This window comes from Passer montanus, unplaced genomic scaffold, assembly GCF_014805655.1.
Source record: "Passer montanus isolate IOZ18808 unplaced genomic scaffold, ASM1480565v1 scaffold107, whole genome shotgun sequence".
NCBI classification, from domain to species: Eukaryota; Metazoa; Chordata; class Aves; order Passeriformes; family Passeridae; genus Passer; species Passer montanus.
The window spans coordinates 1,526,780-1,547,754 of NW_024357281.1; the positions used below are offsets into that span (position 1 = coordinate 1,526,780).

Below are 20,975 nucleotides of genomic sequence, written 5' to 3' on the forward strand. Positions count from 1 at the left end.
TCTGAGCTGGATTTTTAGCCGCAGAAGTTTGTCAGCATCAAGGCCCTTCAGAAGATGGGCTTATCTGTCTTCGAGTGACAGATTTGTTTTCTATTCCTGAAAACCACAGCATGTGCTGTGGAATCTCATCTCTGTTTGAAGTAAAGATATCTTTCATCTGAGCATGGAGCTGTTTTGTTTAATGCTTCTGTTTGCCACTGGCATTTCTAGAGCAAGTAGAAAAGTACATGTGCAGGTAAGACTTAGGAGCTGTTTTCTGGTGAAAACAGAAAACAGAAATGAACATGGACAAACTCAATTAAAGCTTTCTACCTTTGTGTGATATTGTCTTTTCCTGTAGGCTTTGGAAGAGATGAAGATAAACCAGTCTCAAAGAGAACTTTATATTGAAACAGGTGACTTCCCTGCACTTGAAGACTAGAGTAACACATTAGCATGCCATGTAGAGCAGAGGGGTCTTCCACGTATGTGCTTTTCTGATAGCTGACACCAGGTGGGTGTCATTACTTGTTATCTCTGAGTGCCACTTCTCATCATGGTGTGCATCCCCCACTGTGCATGGTGGAGGCATGCTGGCTCCTTTGCTCCTGAGAGAGAGCTTTGTGCCTTCCTGGTGATCTCTGCAGGATAATCTTGGATGGCAAAGTTTGTGCTCTACAACAGATGGGGTAAGAAGCAAAACCCACTTCTTGCAATTCTGAAGCAATATTCTTAGATTAGATCTGCCTTGAGCATCTTAAAGCTCTGACAGCCCTCTGGTGCTTTACACAGAGGTGACTGACCTTGAAAATTCATGTTAGTGGTGGGAAGATGGAAAGAAAAGGAACCAGTGGGAGACCATAGTGAGGAGGGGTCTACAACACTATTAGTTTTGGTGTAATACTACTTTTTTCCCCCTTGCTATCATGTGAATTGACATAGCATTGGTATTTCAGGTGCTAGGATGTGTACTGTGGCATGTGGAAAATAGTTTCATGTGGCTGTGAGAACAGAACATACCAAAAAGACTGATCCAGAAATAGCCACTCTGGTCAGAGAATTGGTATTCAAGATGCCTGTCTGGTGTATGTCTATCCCTTTCAGAAATTATTTCTTAGAAGGTGGGGAGTGTTCTGACGTTTTGTTTGGTTTTGGGCTTGGAGTGGGGGTTTTTGAGTTTGTTTTTGTTCTTGCCGTGTACAGCAACCTGGCTGAAGTTGCTGGATTAATCGGGGTTTGTATGTGGGAGTACTTAAACTGGGGAATCTTACACTTTAATGGAAGGATGGAAAATTTATGCAAGTTGTGAAATTAAATAGTACTCCCCGCTATAGTACTGAATCACCGTCCAGCAAAATCTGATGCTACCTCTTCTCTCCTCAGATTCTTAAACCTAAATGAAAAGAAAAAGCACCAAATACCGAGTCTCATTTCTGTTTTTAATATCACAGGTAGGGAATTCCTGAAACTGCATGGCTTGCCTTTTATGGATTTGGTCCTTTTTAGAAAAGAAACTCAGGGATGTGAAATGGAGTCACAGAACTTTAGGTAGAATCTTTTTTCCAGTTTTTTTGAGTGACTTGCACATTTAGGCACCCTGAATCTAACCCTCTGTGCATATAGATGATGGTGGAAACAGCACTTGTTGCTTCAAGGGATGGGCACCCTCTAGCAGAGTATTGTTTTCATCAAAAATGCTATTTACCATTAGCTATTTACTAGCTTTTTCTCTTGACATTTCCTTTCTTCATTAGAAACTGAAGTGCAAAGAATTACTTTCTTGAACACTGTAGAAGAGTGGAACTAACTTCTCCACTGCCATCAAGATTCTTTGAGGAAAGTATGTCTTTATTCACGGTGTAGACTTTTGTCTGTTTCCACACCTACCAAAAAAGTATCATGGTGCTGATGGAGGAATTTGGTAGGGATAATTCCTGTGCAGTTGATGCAGTAGACTTGAGAGTTTGAGTTAAGCAGTACGCATTCCTGCTTGTGTGGTAACTTGTGTGTGGATCTGTGAGCCCTGTCTTTGAACTTAAATATGCACAAATTTATATGTGAGACAGTAATAAATCTTGTTTTAGAAGGCCTATAGGCAGGTAAGTAGGCTTGGGACAGGTTTGGGCTCTGGTAGTCTTTGGGAATCTCATGGTGGAAGAGACTGAGTTGAGCTGGTGTGTGGGGCCTGCAGAGCAGCAAGGGCAGACCTCGAAGCTCTGCTGCTGTCACGTGGCTTGTGCCAGTATCAAGAGTCAGAAGTTTCAGTAACCTTGAAAATACAGTTTCATTGCTTCATAAATGGGCAAGGGAAGGGTAGTGATGTGGCTAAGTTTGTCAGTGTTGTCTGGCCCAGAACCATAAGTTTTCTTGACCAGTTGAAGGAACATATTTTTCTCTTTGCAGTATCAGGTAGTGAAACAACCACAAAGTTTTCTGTTTACTTACTTACATCTTCCCCCCATTAGTGCTCCTCACCAAGTAGTGAGCTATGGGAACCAGCTTTAGGGTACCAGATATGATACTATCACCCTATAAACAATAATGCAAATTTTTTTTCCCAATAATTTCTTTCTGGCCTACGTATTGCACCTTGCTGGCTGCACGTCCATAGCCTATGTGGTTTCTCACAGCAAACAAATCCAAAGGCTAACTTGCTTGATTGTTTTCTGTGGAAAACTTTCCATCTTAAATAGGTAAATTGAAAATTACTCTCAAGAGGAGAGCTCTGAGGATGTACTCACCAGTTCAGGGAAGCTGCTTGCTTTCTTCAAATCCAAACAAAGAGCAGACAGTGTATATTTGAAAGCCTTTTTGTCATGATTCAGATCACTTGTCCTAGTTTCCAAAGCCAACTCGATAATGTCAGCTTGAGACTTACAATGGGGTATGTCAGTATTTATTCTACCTCTGCTCCACTTCATAACATCCTAGTCCCATTATTTCATCTCTGCTCTCCTCCCATTGTTAAATAGCTTGATTCTGTCAAGTTGAATAAATATCTAAATTCTGTCCATTGGAAAATGGCTCATTTTCATCAGCAGATATAAATGTGCACAAGGTCTCGAAAATGGAGCAGCACATTGTTGCTGCCTTTGTCTGTCTGTGGGCTACCCCTCTGCACAAACCCACTAAAACTGAGATGAAGTGATGAGAGCTACAGCTCCTGCTCTCCATGGGCTCTACCTTTTGTGCTCTAAGTGAGCAGGCAGTCGTGAGAGCCCAGCACCCGTGGGCTATGCTTTGGCTACCCATGTGTTTATACATCATGGGTGATGGTAAAATAAAGTGTTTTAACTGCTGATTGCTGCAGACATGCTGAAATAGCATGCTGCATTTTGTAAATATGATTTGGAGCTAATGAAGCAGATCAGAGTTTTACATAATGCCATTGCTTCAGCACTAATATGACTAATCTGTTTGGACAAGTAACGATGAACTTCTGAATGGCTTATTGCAGGATGCTTGAGTAACTCGGTTAGAAACAACAACCTTTGTACTGGCATGATAATCTTTTTATAAGAACAAGTGGCTCGGTTCTCTTCAGAAGTGTACTATTTTTGTTTCAGAGCGGTGGGATGACAAGTCTTGGGGTAATGCATTAATAAAAAGACAGAAAAAAAAAATCAGCCGAACTGCATTATAATAGCAGACTGCAAAATGTTATTTGGATCATTATCTATGGATAGAAAGGAGAGTGGGACTGGGTATGCGTAGTGATGTAGGATGTCTGTTGAGGGATAGCTAAAACTGCTAGTGGCTGCCCAAAAAGGGTTTTCACCTTTTGCTTGAATATAGTTTAAGTATTTTATAATATACTCTTAAACGAAGGAATTTATAACCAAAAAAAAAAAAAAAAGCCACCAAAAAACCAGCCAATCCAATGCGCTTGGATTTTTACAGAATCTAGACAAATCTGCGTTAGTTCCAGGTTGAGGGATCTGGTCACAGAGTATTTCTGTGTTCTGTAGATTCACAGGTTTCTTTTACCTTTCTGACTCTGTACGTGTATGTTATGTGCTGTGCTTGAGGAACAGTACCAGAAAATTAAATCTCTAATGATGAAGACTGAATGTACTTTTTTCTACTGATCAGTGTAATGTTGTTGGCTTGCCCTCTTTAAAATGTTACTTCTGGTCTGCTACCCTGCAGTGCTGGCTAACTCTCAAGGAGAGAAGACAGCAACTCAACTTACGTAAGTATGTGAATTGGTTGTAACTATGTAATTTTAATAAATTCAAGTTGTCTTTTGTGAATTAGTGGTATTGTGGCTTTATGCTTCTCCTGTAGAAGCTGGGGAGGTTTTTTAAACCTCGCAACAAGACGATATACCACAGGCAGACGTTCTGATTAGGTGAAAAGCGTGCAGCAGCCTTGGAACTAGAACCATTCCCTGTTTTCCAGCCTGGTATGTTCTTTGTTTTTGTCAAAGGTACATCTGCAGGAAGAAGCTATCTATGCCTTGCTGGATAAGTATTGTGCTTGATAGTGTCTTTTATCTTTCAGTAATATACCTCAGAGAAATGTGTCCTAAATGTGTTCTGTTCCTCTTTTGTTTTCATTAAATAGTAAATTTAGCATTGCCTTGGAGCATTGCTGTCCTGTAGCTTAAGGAGAAATTTAGAAGAATAGACCAAATAATGGCCTTATTCAACCAGAATCTTATTATTTGGGTAGATAAAGCTGGAGGTGACTTGATAAAGAGTCCTGTGTTTTGAAAGGACAGATTTCTTGAATGTGCTTTTTTCATTGTTGCCATCTTTCCAGCCAGATTCCTCTCTAAAACTGCTGCTGTCACATTTTTACCTTTCAGCAGGTTTCCTTTACAGAAGAGTTATGAGCTTGTCTGATGCATCTCTGGGGAGATTATATTTAGTCACAGGGAAACTCACTGTTGCAACTCTTTCCAAGAAATATAAATGTAGTCCTGAGCTTTTGTACCAAGGTTATTACTGTGACAGTACCTAGTTGGGACTGTGAGGTTTGCAAGTAGATTTTGAAATCTAACTTCAAGTATTGGGTTGTTTTTACTTTGTTCCAAAACAAATTTCTTCCCCCCTAATAAGTGTTGGATGAACACAGCTGCTCTGTTTGCAGCTTGCGTAGAAAGATTTAGAAGCAATTTTGTGCTTATGCTTTTTTTCCCCTCCCCAAAATGGCAAACAACGCATAAAATTTAGAAGTCAAGAAAAGCAGGGGATGGAAGTTTGAGTTTCAATCCCATATCCTGAGGCCTAGCACAGTGCTCTAAGATAACCTCCACATTCTCCACAAGCAAACTTTACTGAGGGAACATGAGAATTTTCTTTCCATGCATTGGATTCTATGTGGTGAAAACTTAATACCATGTGTGGGTTCAGAATGTCTTTTTTGCATTAGCTTTAAATGTCTTAGAAGGTATCATCTTCATGTTCATTATGAATTAACCGCTTCTAGTACAAAAAACCCCAAAAAACCAACCAAACAAAAAATCTACTACAGCAGTACAGTCTTCTTCAGAGATGATCTATTCTCTTAAGTTTAAAATGACAAATTTTTTTAGATATGACTATTTCAAATTAAGTTGTTAAGACCAATATCTCTTTCAGATTGGACTTTGAAGAAAAACATTTCTCGGTTAAAAAGTTGTTAAAAAATTGTTTCCTTGCTGGTGAATTGATGAGTTTATTTTCCAAAGATACTCAAAAGATTTCAAAACTACATGAAGTCCTCCAACTGTACTTCATGATTCAGTAAGACAAGACTTCTGTGACAGCTGCTAAATCATTGCATCCTTGGAGCTGAAATCTCCCAAGTTCAAATTCAGAGCCTATTTTTTGGAAAAGAGTGGCCAGTTTTGTTTCTGTAGCAAGTTCTGGTTGGCATGCTGTGTATATTACTGAATGTTAGAATATGCTGGCCAGCATTCCTTACATTGTCCTACAAATTTGAGGCCCTTTCCCCTACAGTTTATTAGGACAAGCATTCCATAGTTTATTTCAAATGTAGAAATTTGTCAGGCCTCAGTGACTGATATGGCACTCTTGGTTCCGGGTTGGGCATTGGTCTAGTAATGTGCTTTGTATAATTTTTGCCATGAATTTAAGCTTCAGGGAAGTGATCTCTGCCATGTTAAGTTTATGGGATAAGCCTTCCTAACAGGGCTTTGGGCTGTTTGTGTCATTGCTGGGGAGGAGCATACGAACCACTGCTGGAACCAGCTTGTGGAGACAGTGGTGAGTTCTGCCCTGGAAGTAGCAAAACTTGAGGCAAAGGATTAGCAAAAGCATTTCAAGGAGATGGAAATAAAGTGGATTATAGGGTAAAACAATTGGCCAAGAATTGCTGAAATGCCAAATTGTATAAGTATTTGAGTACAGTTGCTATTCTTGCTCAAAATCTCTCTGCATGTGAGCAGTCTAAACAACTGTATGCTTTTGTAGGAAAAAGACAATAAAAGTAAGTGTGAATCCAAGTGTTTTTAAACTCACCTAGTGAGTTCTCACATTATATTAACAATTCTAATAGCAAATAGTTCAGAAGAGCAGTGAGAGAAAGGATGTCTAAACAGCTTTTCATACTATGAGTTAGTATGCAAAATGCAAATTGGATGAGGTAAACTACACAGTTCCTTTCCCTTAATTACATTCTGGGTCACTGGCTTATTTGCTTCAAAAACCAGCAGGAGGCCACTACAAAAACTCAGATTAAAGTCGAATGTTGAGCAAGACAAACTGGGCCAGTAAGGGGAAATGTTTTCCTGCATTGGAGGGGCAATTCTCCCTCTTCTTCCTATTTCCCATTGCACCTTTGCAGATGTTCCCATGGTGTAAGACTCTTCTCAAGCCTTCTTCTCTTCATCTAGGTTTGACAGCAAAACCAAAACTGAGATGCCAATGTTCCTTGAAGCTGAAAGCAGATCCTGACGACTGGTTGCCTTTTTCTTATGTTGCCAATCAGTTGATTCCTCAAGTTTTGGGGAGGTGATTCTGCTGGTGGCAGTGTTCCAGCCAGGGAAAGCCTTCTCTCAGGGTAGGGTTGAATACTGGGAAAAGGTTCTTCCCCTGAGGGCTGGGGCATTGGAGAGGCTGCCCAGGGAAGTGGTCAGAGCAGAGCACCAAGCCTGGCAGAGTTCAAGAAGTGTTTGGACAATGCTTTCAGGCGCATGGTGTGACTCTGGGGATGGTCCTGTACAGGGCTGGGATCTGGGCTTGAGGATCATGATGGGTTCCTTCCAGCTCAGTGTATTCTGTGATTCCATGATTTGATTGTTTTTCTTTAAAATTCTACATTGAATAATTTTATGGTGTTTCAGTTTAGTCTCATGTAGCTGAATGTGATCTGTCTAGCTACGTAGAAATCATCTACTAGTTAAAATGCCTAGAAATTAAAGTATCTCATTAAATCTGTTAATGTAGCAATACTGTATATGAAGCTTCAGTTAAAAAAAAATTCATAACGTGAGTTCTACAGATCTGAAATATAATAGAATAATGTTCTTTTGGAGGTTGGCAGTCCTTGGCATTTTGTACCCAACATGCTTCTCATGTGCAAAGTAAACAGTTTGTAATTAAAATTAATTATTGTTTTGCTCCTAATAATAAATTTCACTGAATAAATTCTTGTTGCTGTGATACTATAAATTAAAGTGCTGCAACTATAATATATCCTTGACTTCTTCCTTTCCTTTCTTGCTGAGGTAGAGATGAAGATATCTGGAACATAAATAGAAAGTGTCAAAAAAAAAAGTATTCAGGAGTCTCAGTTCTCTTTCTAAGGAGGGGTGAGTAGGCAGAGGAATCAAAATGATAGTATTTTTGGAAGGATGCTTTTCAAAATCTGTCCAAATGCCTTTCAAATATAATCCTGAAAATGTTTGTGAATGGGAGGATCACAGACCTTTGCTGTGGTTTTTCTGACAGCGAAGCTTCATGTGTGTTTTAGAGAGAAGAGCTTCAGTACTGTTCCTTGTGAATGTGTGGCTGTCTCCACTCACACAGTAGATCTCTGGAAAGGAGAGGCAAATGAGGTCGTTTTGATCCATCATCTCTTGTTCCTCCTCTGTTCAGGTGAGATAGCACAGGAGAGGATTTCTGCCATGAGGGTGTGTGATCATAAGGTCTTGGCCATTTGCATGCCTCTGCATGGAGGTGACCTGTGAAATGGCTCTCAGAAAGACAAATGTAATGTGATCCCTTCCTCTGTAAGGAGCCAGGCACTCAAGACAATTGGTCAGCGAGAGTGGGTGGGTCAAAATGGAGAGCCTGCTTAAATGAGATCTTGCATATTTTAGGTTTTACCCCTGATTACAGGATGGAGAGTTCAATACAGTTTTAATAAGATTAAGATGTGTTGAACTTTGAAAGGATGTGCTTTGGAGGGGAATGGTTTTGGTTTTGTTGGGGTCTTTTTGTTTGTTTTTAAATGCTAGCGTTGGGCAAGGATGGATGGTAGAACAGTTTCATTTGCTTAGCTTTTTTCAAAGTAAACAGTTTAACTGCTGTGTCTCTGTGTAGCCGCAATATTTTTTCCAATGGTAGAGAAAGCATTTGTTTGTAGGGCAGAAAAATGAAATACTGTTGTGGTCTGACCACAATCAATATACTTAAATGGACTTACTTGTGCTGTGTATTTTACGGAACACTGTTCAGCTGGACTGCTCTTGTGGTATTGAGAGGTCTTGGATTCAAATGCCAGTAAAGGTGATGTTTGACTTTCAGGATGGGATTCTCCCAAGTGTAGGTGGGCTTTTCAGACTGCTCTGGGTATTTTCACTGAAAGGAGGAAACTTTGACGAGTAGCCCCAGCTTCAAGTTGGTCCTAATAGTGTTTTTACAAAGGACTGATGGTAGGTATTTATGCATCCTTTTCTAAAATTATCAGGAACCCAGAGTTAAAGTGGTGCTCTGATGAATTTAAATTCCTGAGGTTGTTTTTAGCACACTCACTTTGCTGTCAAAGGCTGAAGTTTATAAACTTGTTTTGATTTCTCCTAGATAACTTCCTGAGGCTTCAGGAGCTCCAAATCAGACTGTGTACTTGGGAAACTGGACCTTTGTACAGGCTTTTTTCTGCTCTTGCTGTGGGTGTGGGAATTTTCAGCATTTTTCTTATAGGGATGTATAGCATCAAAGAAGAAACTGTAGAGTGTAGTCAGGCTTATGAGCTAGGACTTGTGATTATCCGTTTACAGACCCATGGAGTGCTTTGGACAGGAAACTGATGGGTTTGGAGATGACTCAGATGTGTGATAGTTGATTTTATTTAAAAAGGGAATGGAAAAAACCAATGTCTTCTGGTTTTTTCCTCTCCTTTGTAATAAAACCGTATGATGTGCACTCTTAGACAATTCCCATATGCTATCCAGTTACTCCTAGTCTCTGAGGTAGGAAAGAGAAGAAACTGTGTCAAACCTGATATCTGTGGGCATGTGATAAATCTTCTCTGCCTGTTTCCAGAGGTAGAAAAGCTTGAGAAAATGTTCTCTTTCATGTTTCTTCATGATGCATATCTCTCCCCACTGTTTCCTTCTTCACACTTTATAAAATCAGCTTTCCTTCTGTCTTGTGGGGATTTTTCCCCCCTCAAGAATGTGGTCTGAGGCACATAATTTTGCTGCTGACCCACGTTTAATGTATATCAGCATAATCCAACCTTTGTCATGTAAATTTGAAAAAAGAAAACACTTGAATGATTGAAGTCAAGTTAGCATGTATCAAAAGGTCTGTGTTTTTTAGCAAGGAAACAAGGTGGATGGCTATAAGCAGGCAGAAATCCAGGTAGTGAAGCTTTCCTAGTGTGTCTGCAAATTCTGTCTCTCCTTTTTCATCATCCAGGCTTCTGTGTGATTCTTTGAAGCTGCTTTTGCTGATAAGGGAGAGGTGAAAAAGAAGGGCTGTTAAGGGTGGTGTTAGGAGCAGCCTCTACAGTGTTGTAAGAGAGGGAGAAAGAGGCAACTGAGAGTGTCCTTGTGGCTTGTTGCTGCTCTCACTCTCAGCTGAATATGTACTCCATGCCTACTTACTGAAATCAGAACCAAAACCATTATTGCTCTGACTAGCTACTTGAAACAAAAGGTTTGTATGAGCACTCTACATAAAATCACGTGCGCATACAAATATTGATGACTAGTGCATGGGAAAAGCAGCCAAGGTACAGACATAACATGTATGAGCTAAGCTTACCTAGCAAGCTGTGAACACACTAGCTGATACGATGGAGTAAGATTGGATTATAAGGTCAGCCAGAATTCCTTCTAGCAATAGCTTGAAATCTCATGTTAATGAAGCTGAATTTTAAATGACAGATAAGTCTGACTAATTGCTTGTGCTGTTTCTTCTGGCTTTTGTATTTCTCTGTCTTTGTGCGATTTAAAGCAGTCATTCAATCTTTACCTACTAGTTACTCTCTTTTTATTTATTAGGTATTGTGGCTTTTGATTGTGAATGTTGCCAATTCCAAACCCAGAATTCTGGCCTTCTCTTTGCAGGACTAAACTTTGGAGGGACTTGACTGGACAAGTTATAAATTTTTCAGTATCATTTCATATCACAGTTATTTGTGATTTTTTAAACTAGACACAGTTGAGATGTGCTAGTAATAGCCTTGCAGTACTCTACAGAATTGTTTTGATATAAGCTATTTATCATTTGGGTCCTATGATAAATTTTGAGTTTAGATTTGGATCTGGTACCAGCAACAATGCTGGTACAACGATAGTAAGTGTCATAGTTAAAATGTTTTACCTTAACAAGGATTTAGATCACTACATGCTTTTAGATATGTAGGATGCCTGACTTGTTTCTTCTGATGAAAGAACAAGAAGAAAAATCACTGTACTTGGAACTTGAATACGTTTAACACACGAAATAGCTTAATCATTTTGCAGTTGATGGAATTTTAGTCTAGAATACTTTGAAATATGACATTTGTGTTATGTAAGAAGTTCATGCAAAACAATTCTTGACCCAGCATGCACATGTGTTCCTTTGTAGCTTTTAAAAAAATGTTTGCTACCCACATCTTCCCTCCTTGAGGCGAGGCAGGTACGTTCCAAGGGCGTGTGGGGGTTTGCTAAACTTTTGCTGGTGAGGAGCATGGATTCCTACATTTCTGTTGCAGTACTAAGCCATACAGATGAACTTCTGCCAGGGGCTGTCACTCTTCCTTCTCAGAGGAGTGTGCGTTCAAGTGGTTATTTTGAGCTTACATTGCCATGCCTCATGTTGAGCATCTAACACTGATAAAACCTGAAAGCTGCTGCTAACTTCAGTGTAATTTTGCTCTTCAATTCCATCAAGACTCAAGCTTTGCCTAAAACAGTTGGTTAGCTCAGAGCTTTTGCCAATACAGCAATTGCTTTAGACAGGATAAGTATCCTTTGGGATGCCGGGGATTTTACTGCGCTTGTGGCTTTATTGTGCGTTGGGAGTATAACAAGTAGAATTCAGTTTTTGCATGACTTCACCAGAAAAAAGTGCATTTTCAGCATTTTGTTTAGCTGTGCTTTATAGGGGCTGAATTGGGAAGAAAGGGGAAAGGTCAGTTGAGCATTCATTGGGTCCCATCCTACAGAAGCTATACATGCTGTCATAAAAGTCATGGCAAGTACTGGTGAGTTTCTAAGTCTTTTTTTTTTGGCCCCATCTATTACATTTTCACCTCCTTAATATCAGTGCATAGAACTGTATAACTTGAAAGTGGATTTTTTTGAGGCCGTCTTAATAAGGGATAACTTGAAATGTATTGCTAAAGTATTCTTTTAAAGAAATACACGTAAGGAATTTGACCAGAATTTAGCACAAGTCTTCCCAGTGTAAGACTAACTCTGTTTTAAATTTACTTGGACCAAAAATACTTGGTAGATTATGTCACTGAAGAACTTAGGATTCATTTAAGGAAGCTACTAAGTTCAAGATAGGAAAGTTGTTTTAGATAAGACTTCCTGGAAGCCTCTAGACCAATATTGCAGCTCTTTGCAACTTTGTTAAAGCACAGGAGGAAGATGACATTTTTTTCTTGATGGTACATTTTCAGGATATTTCAGTTATTTCTGCTTGGAGAGGTGACATATGGTTCTTTCCCAAAGGAGTTGGTATTGAGTTTTGCTACTGGAAAGCAGGTGACTCTCCCTTTTATAAGCTTTCTTCAAAATGAGATATTTGAACAAAACAACAGAATTCAGCCTGCATCTCCACTGTATTTTTTACGCAAGCAGAAGTTTGGCCATCAAGTGCACCTTTATATTGCTAAAGTAAACAACCCTGCCTTCATGTAACTTGCTTGGATTTCCTGCAGACAAGTAAAGTGAATGGGGATGCAAAGATCTGAGAGTTTGAATGTGAAGGACCCGTGTTTCAGCTGCAGGAGTAGGGATAGATGGGGTGAGGAGTTTAAGAACCAGACGGGTTTTCAGTTTGTTGGGGGTCGGTCTGTGTTTATGGATGGTTGCTTGTACAAACTGGACTTCAAAATCTGTCAAAATAACATTGAAGCAGCTAAATCTTGAGTTTGCTTGGTACAGTCAGAACAATTGCATTCCAAGGCTCTGTGTTTGCTGTCTCTATGTAGTAATCCAGATGAATTTCCACTGTGCTTGTGTGCTTTTAATTGCAAATAGTGTCCTGTCCACTGCTACATATCCTGCTTTAGCTTGTTGCCTTTATGAGGTCGTCCTAGTGTAGGAGTTGTGCTGGTTAACAATGACTCTTCAGTGAATTCTGCTGAATTGCTGTTAGGTTTTCCTTCAGAAGCTTTTGCTTATATATGCTTATATACTTTGATACTTAGTTTTTGACATTAGAGGTATTACAGCCATCATTCATGGTTCTACATGGCACTTGATGGAAAAGCTTTTCAGAGAAGTAGTTTTTGTTACATTACATGCCTGTGATATCCTTTGAAGTGTTGATACCATGGTTTTAGGGCTCCTGTGTCAAGATGGTGAGTCTTGTTGAGAACAACATAAAGGGAATGATCAAGTGAACAAAGTCTGAACTCTGTCTCAGTGGGGAAAGAGGGATATTTTCTGAGTTATTAAATACATACAAACCTTTTCTCCAGTGAGGATTCACTCAGAAGTGGAAGGCAGGATTATGGCTATAAAACTATTAACTATGTTTTATTGTATCATATCATGTAGTGGTAATCCTTGCTTTTAAAGGTGATCTTCCTGTAAAGTAGGAGGAACATGTTTTACAAAGACTAAAGGCTTGTCTATGTTCTACTCTGCCAGTGTTGTCTTATAGTGAATGTTTCCTTAAAGAAAAGGATGAGTTTAACACAGTTCAGTAAAATTCGTCATTTGGAGTCTGCTTTTCCTTCTCAGGTGAAAAGGTAGTAGAGCCTTCAAGCAGTAGAATTTGCTAATTCCTAAAGGATACTTAACTACAGTTTCCCCCAGCACCCATTCAATACAGAGTGCAACAACATGAGGAGTATAATGAGTAAACTGTGGAACTTTGCTGATGGTTACATGTGTTAAATGTTCTTAAGAACAGTATCATAGTCACCAAGTTCCTCCTTGACCAAGCAGTATAGAATCAGTCTGCAGCCTTGTGTTAAATCTTACAACAATCTTTAAGGGTCTAAGTGGATTTGAAGGCAAAAATTCAATTGCTGATTTTGGAATGATTTGACAGGTGAAACTTTGATAATAACTACAGTTATTGGTCTGTTACCTTTGCAAAAGCAGCTTGCTAGTAGAGACTGCGAGGTGAATCCTTGGTCTTAGTTAAATATAAAACCTGCTAATTCTGTGCCTTTGTTCCTAAATTATGACAGTGTGGACAAGAAAAAATACTTCTAATAAGCATGTCTGTATGTAGGTTTTCTTTGTAAGTTTCAAATAAAAAAAAGAGAGCAGTACAATAGTTTGAGGTTTTACTTGGTTTTTTTTGGGGTGGTTTTTTTTTTTTTTTCTTCCTTTGCCACCCTCTTTTTTCTTTTTTAAATCCAACTTGCAGCTTTATTTTTATACATCTCATTGCACTGGGGCTTGCCTGAAGTCATCACTGCTGTCCTCAGTTTGACGAGAATGAAAGGGGAAGCATCCTTACATGACTGAAAAGCTTCAAAAACATTGTAGGCAGTAGTTTCATCTGTATTTAATGAAAGGGCTTCAGCAAAAGTAAAAATCTGCAGAATGATCTGGCAGTAAGGTTTCAGCAACAGCATTTGTGGTGTCATTTTCCAAAAGGTGGGCAAAGATACTCAAGGGCTTTCTGTCTTTTGAGCTAATTGAGGCCTCTTTGCACTTCTGTTTAGGCAGGACCAGCACTGAGCTTTCATTTACAGGTTCGCAGGCAAGGTAGGATGAGCTGTTCTGGTTTCAGTGGAGTGGTGGGGATGGTGCTCCAGGTGTGAACTCAGAGGCTGCCACCCACCCTGGCTCCCCCTGACCAGCTAGGAAATAGCCCAGCTTTCCCAAGTGGATTCACATCAAAGTCTTCAAAACTAAATGGTGGGGTTTGGGTGTGATTTTGCTCCAATGTGTAATAGAATTAATATTCACAGAATATTAGTGTGTGTAATATCGTATTTCTGAAATGACTTACTGAAAGCTATGGGTGGGATTGATTATATATCCTCTCCAGCAGCAGCCACTGTGTCACAGCTCTGGCCCCTATGTGCCTTTCCTCTGCTCTCCATGCTGAACTACTCACCATGAGCTGTCCCTAAGGCCTCTCAGTCAAAAGGAGAAGCAAGAAATGAAAGCAGCCTGTTTTGTCTGAAAGGGCTCAGGGGCACCTTGTGAGGAACAGCTGATGTGGTAGGGCTGATGCAATGCTGGCCTTGGGTTGGGGGCCCAACTCTGTGCAGAGGAGAATGATGGCCTCTGTAGCTGCCCAGCTATAGCAGGAAAGGTACATCCCTAAATTAGGCACTCAGAGTTAATTCAGTCACTTCTGAGAAGCCTCAAACTTCAACACTATTCCTGCTGAATAATAACTTAAGCCTCTCTTACTACTGGCAAATACCTGAGATGGCTTGGGGTGGGCAGTCTCCAGCTGGCCGGGCTGCCTGCACCATGCAGGTCACGAGGAATTTTTAGTTTTCATTCCATCAAACCAATATTAGTAATAAAAATAAGACCTGCTGCACAGAAGTGAACGTGTTTCTTATGTCAACATTTTTCCCTGCTCTTATTTTGGTAATGTCTTAAGTCGCTCTTTAGAGACAGACTTTATTGGCTGTACTTTTCAAACAGGGGGGAATACTAAGTACTTGCAACTTAATCAGCTGTATTGCTGAAGAGAGGGTTTTTTTTTCTCTCCAAGTACTTTTATGTCCCATAATGAGCTGGTATTTTATAACTTCTGATGGTAATGTATTCCATATGCCTTCCATCGCTGGGATAAAGAGCTTTACTCCAGAATCCAAAGCAAGTGGCTGTGGGTATTTATTTAATAAGGTTTGAAGTCTCTGCACCAAGTGGGATGTCAGTGTTGTGTACCCGATCTTCCTCAGGCTGCTTGTGGTGAGATCTTAGTTCTTTAACATCATGGAAAGATTATTCCTGTCCCATCCTGCTTCTATGAAGCAGGGTAGGTTCTGCGATTCTAAAGACAGTCCTGCTGTTTCAGTCAAATTCCTTGCTTTTCTTTATCCTTGTTGTGAATACCGCTAGTCTCCCTCCAGGACTTGAGAGGAGTTAAAACTGAGAGGAATTCAGCCATGAATACCAAGATAGCCAAATGAGTGGTCTGCTCATAATTCCTTGAGGCATCTCTTCTAATGCCTTGCACAGAACAAAAGTCCTGTTGTGGGGGTGCTTAGGAGTTGCTGTAGTCTTGGAGACTTGACAGGAATGAAAAATAATCTTTTTATGGTTTCTTGCTAAAATACTCAAACTGCTTTGGTTGGGCTTAGCATTTGAAAAATATTTTCTGGTATGTGACTTCTGGATGTTCTGGCTTATTTGCCTTCACTCTGATCAGTGCAACAATATTTTAATATTGGCAGGATTCAAATTTATGTTTCAAGTCACAAAGGATTATCATTACCATTGTATCTGCATGACTGTTGACTTTGGTATATTATCAGAGGCCCTGTGAAAACTCATTTGCTTTCTTCAGGGTTAGTTACAACTGAAGAATCATCTGTGTGTGAATCTCATGCAGCCTTCTAAATCTTGAATGGGAGGTCTGTGATGCAGATTGAAGAACATAATTTCAGAAATGCTGATGCTTTTACTGAAAACAGTGCTTCCACTGGCACTATTAGAGGCAGGGTACCTCAAAACCAACAGATTTTTGGTGGTGATGCTGTAGTTACACCGTAATTTGTGGTGTTTGATTCGTGGCCTAAAGGCATCCTGCTGTAGTCCGAATTACTCCCCATCTTTCTGTACACTTGGAAGAGAAAATGTCCTTTGCCTTCTGATTTGATTATTTTCCAGGTCATAGAAAAGGCAGGTGCAGTTCTGAGCCTTTCCCTTGTCCTCCACTCCCCAGGCTGTCAGGGATGAGCCCTCTTGCAGGAGACTCTGCCACCTGCTGCTTTCCTCCCTGAAGTGAGGAATCTAAGCCAGCCTTCGATTGCTTCACACTTTCCAAACCCCATCCCACTTCTGCTGTGGCAGAGCTCACTGCCATTTAAACTTTTCCTGCTTTTATGCTCTCTTGGCAGCTAATACCTGAGCTCTTTCAAGCTCAGTCTGTCCAAGCTTATTTTTTAGTAGGCAAGGCTGCTACTTTTCAAACAGCTTTTGCTCACAGTTACCTGCAAAAAATACTTGGGCGGATTTATGAATCTAGGAATTTAGTTCCTCAGCTAGTTGGTATGTCCTTGATTAACCTTCATTTAAAATCAAAATAAGCCAGTAGCTTTTGACTCTTTTTTCCCCCACTTGCATGATAATAGTATCACAGTGTTTTATCAAATATCAGTGATGACAGTCCTTAAGCAGGAAGAAAACTGAATATGTGAGCAGATTGCGTCTCAGGCAACAACATGTGATCCAATATTAAACACGAGCTTTTTAAGTTAGAGAATCAGGGAAGAGCCCAGGTTGGAAGGAACCTTGAAAGATCATCTGGTGCAACCAGATGGTTGGTTATGTAGTGAAGTAGACAAGAAATGGAAGAGAGAAACCATTTGCTTTAATGAAATTGGTCCAGTGTTTATTTCTGTATGTTCTCATCAAGAACCTTCTGGCTTTCACTTAGCAAAGGACAATTCTTGCTGGGAAAAAGCACGTTAAATCCTTTGAAGGGTTCTTCGAGTTTAAAGGTTTGGTTTTTGGTTTTGTTTTGTTTTGTTTTTTTTTAAATTTTTTTATTTGTTGGTGTAACTGAAGGTTCTTTTCCCAGTAGTTTTCTAGTCAAATATGAAGTTCAAGAGAAAATACAGTTCCTATCTAGCAGGAATACTTCTAGTGATAGCTCTCTTCCAGGTTTTTTAGTAAACCTTTACGAATGATACTAATTGTTGCTGAATTTACAAATGCTGAGAATTTACATGAAATTTCAGGAGCTACTTTTTAGAGACTACTGAGTAGTTTTACAGGTCCAGCTGTGCCTAACATCATATACTAGTCCAAAGGGACTGGTCCTAGAAAGCAGATTTCTCAGGCATCTGAATTTATTTTCCCCTGTAACTTTTTCCAAGACTAGATTTGCAGTATCCCTTGTAAAGTGTGAGTACCTGGTGTGGTAGTCTTTTTTTACCACTGGACTAGGCAGGATAATGCTACTACTTGATTGTCCCAGAATGCTGTTTTGTTTCCTACCAAGCATCTTGGCTGCAGCACTGTAACCAGAGCTCATACTCTCTGCTATCCATGATATTCCTAAAAAGTTTGAGGTTCAGTGTTTTCCAGGACACAGGTCTGCCTAGATGAAGTGCAAATTATGCCCTTTGTTCCTGAATGTTTGTGAAAGTTGCATTTGGTTATGTTGAAATGCTAAATGAGCTTGTCTTCCCAAAAGATTGAGTTAAGGGATTTCTATCTGCAGCATGTTCTGCTTTTCCTGGGAAGTTAGAGAGCACACAGTCAGAAAACAGACCTGGGAAGATGATCATAAAACAAAATTTTAGAGGTGCAACTGCACACATCTCGGACAGCTATTCCTTATGCAGTTGTGCTGTTAGTATTTTACCAAGCACTTTTTGCTCCATTACAGAGATGTGGTTTTTGTCCATTACAGAGATGTGGTTGTTTGTGTGTGTTAATTCTTTAATCAGGGCTCTGTGGCATTCCGCACAAACTAGATAAATTCGCAGTTACTTTAAGAACTAAATGTTTCATATTCCAAATGTAGTGTTTGATTGAGCTTTTGTGTTTGTTAAGGCTGAGTTGCTGTAATTTACTCACTTGTATTCTCTATCAGTTGTCTTGTGGCTTTGCATGGAACGAGTGTCCATTTCCCTCTGTTAGGCAAAGAGTTAATCCACAGCTTCTGTGGCTGGATATGAATTTGCTTGGCAGTGTAACTACTGCTTTCTTGAAGCACCTGTTTTTGAATTTGATGCTGATACCTTGTGGGAATTAAAGTTTCAGTGTTTCAGCTTCAAGCAATAGTGATGTTCCTGCAGATCCAAACTGGCAGACATTGGTAGCCTAAATGCTAGTGTTTATTAGAGCAGAGCGAGGCTTGAGGGTAACTGTGCCAAGTGTTGGCTCATTAAATTGGCAGGAAGATTCAAAAATGCTGCTTTTAAAGATAAGGACAAGAATTGGCGTGGGCTAGACAGGGGTGAGAGAATGGCAGTGGATAGGGCTTGTGGTAGGTGTCTTCTATCTTTCTGTAGATAATTTGAAGGCAAGAGCAGACTCATTGAGACAAATGAGCTGTCATGCAAGCAGGAATAATAGCAAGTTGAAGTAATAGTGTGCAGCACTTGTCACTGCTGGAGATCAGTAGGCACAGCTCTGAAATATTAGTGTTAGAAAAAACACTTTGCTTTTCTGGAGTCCTAATGAGTTATTAATTCCTTGTATTTAGGAATTTTGATAAATATTAGTGCAGGGAAATTAGTGATTTATCTTTTATCGTGATGGGGAAGCTACTTGAAATTAACATACCCTTTGGTTTGTTTATCCAGGGGAGCCTCCCTCCCAAGGTTCACTGACACTGGTGTTCTTACATAAATTTGAACTGGTTTAACATGAACATGATTAGCTCTTGTCTCTGTTTGCAAAATACTTAGATGTATTTGGATGACTCAAATCTGGGCTGGACTGTTTAGGGTTTGATAGGGTAACTTGGTGTAGATAAATCAGATTAGAATGAGTAAATTGTGCCTCCCATTTACATCCTGAAAGAGCAGAGTGAGAGATGCTTGTCTTTGTGTTGCCATTGCTCATAATGTTTTCTATAGAGTAGAATCTTACTAATGGATTAGATTAGTAGAATCTGAGACATTTAAAGTAATTTAACAGATTTGGTCTAATTGGTAGATTAGACCAAATAATTTATTATTATGCTAATAATCTGAATTACTAAAAATAGTGAATTAATTATAATGCGGACAAAATAACTTCACTCTTTCCAAATCTTTACTCAGACTAAAGTAGGGTCTTTAAGGGGTTTCATCTCGGTTGCTCCTGCTAATGTCATGTCCTGTCCCAGTGAGTGTGCATGCTGCCTCTGCTGTGGGGCTGGGACTGAGCAGTGTGGGCTGGGGGAGGTAGCACCTGTGTTCTTTGGGAAGCTTTTGAAGCTGTTTGAACCATGACCTGGAGGATAGCCAGAAGTGACATGGAAATGCAAAGATACAGGTCAGCATGCACTACATCATCACTCCCTTCTGCAGGTACCACACGCCTTGTGAACTCAACAGGAACCTATTACTTATTGTTGCGGATGAACTTGTGATTTCCGGGTTCCAGAGAGAAGGCTGATACTATTAATTGGTGCTTCTGTGGTTATTGCAGATTATTTAATGTGACCTGCTCCTCATGATACCAACCTGTCATATCCTTCTACCTATGGAATAAGACTGTACCAAAGCTAATATTAAATAACCTGCTTGCATGGTTTTGAAGCTGTACATCATTTACCATGCTGCACTTTGTAGCTTGAAAATTTCCTGATCAAGTCTCAGGATGACTTAAGTGAAAGAGGCAAAGATTTTCTGTGATTAAGTGGATGCTTTTGTTTCTATTTCAGGAAAGCCCCACAGCACTGGCAGCTCCGAACGGATTCAGCTCTCAGGAATGTACAATGTTCGAAAAGGGAAAATACATTTGCCAGTCAACAGATGGACAAGACGCCAAGCTATCCTTTGTGGAACATGCCTAATTGTCTCATCAGTAAAAGAAAGCCAGACTGGAAAGATGCATGTCCTCCCTTTAATTGGTGGAAAAGTAAGATATTTTATTTTATTTATTTGCTTGGTTAACCCGTGTCTCTTTATGAAGAGAAGATTGCATTCAATTAGGGTAATTCTTTTGGAGGGTGATTTGCACCCTCCAAAAGCTTGTTTCAATAAATGGGATTTTCAAAGTATATGAATAGCTTTTTGATTACGGTCAGTCATATTTAACAATTTAGAATGTTTGAAATAAAACTACAAAGAAAAGCAATGGGTGCACAACCAGTGTGCAGTGTTAAGTGATTTATATATGCAGTAGCATACAGCCAAAGGATACGTGCAGGTTTGTTGTGTATGACCTCTGCCATTCCTCCTCATCCCGGTTTTACCCATGCTGGGTTATTCTTAAGTTCTGCAAATTAAAAAATAAGGGCATGGGCTTATTCTGAACATTATGGGAGTTTTGAGTATTCAGCATTGTATGAGTAGTGGTCTGTTGTAAGCTAACAGCAACAAACATTTTTCTTGTGAAAAGGTAAGACAGGACTTTTTTTCTGATAGATTACATCTAAAATCCAGGACTTCCAGACTGAACACAAGGAAATTTATTTTTTCCCACTGGGATGATGACTGAGCATGGGTTACCCAGATTGGTGATGGCATATCCATCACCTCTGGAGATACTTAAAAACCATCTGGACATGGTCCTGGACAGCTGGCTGGATGTGGACCTGCTTAGGCAGGGGGTTGAAGTAGATGAC

At 39.8% G+C, this 20,975-nt stretch overlaps 1 protein-coding gene across 1 annotated transcript in view; it reads left to right on the plus strand.

Moving 5' to 3' along the window:
* The window catches only part of PHLPP1 (PH domain and leucine rich repeat protein phosphatase 1), a 136,164-nt gene that overhangs the window by 52,830 nt on the left and 62,359 nt on the right, over positions 1 to 20,975 (plus strand). The window contains 1 exon segment of the mRNA XM_039721747.1: positions 20,070 to 20,266. Within this exon segment, the coding sequence (XP_039577681.1) occupies positions 20,070 to 20,266 (197 nt within the window).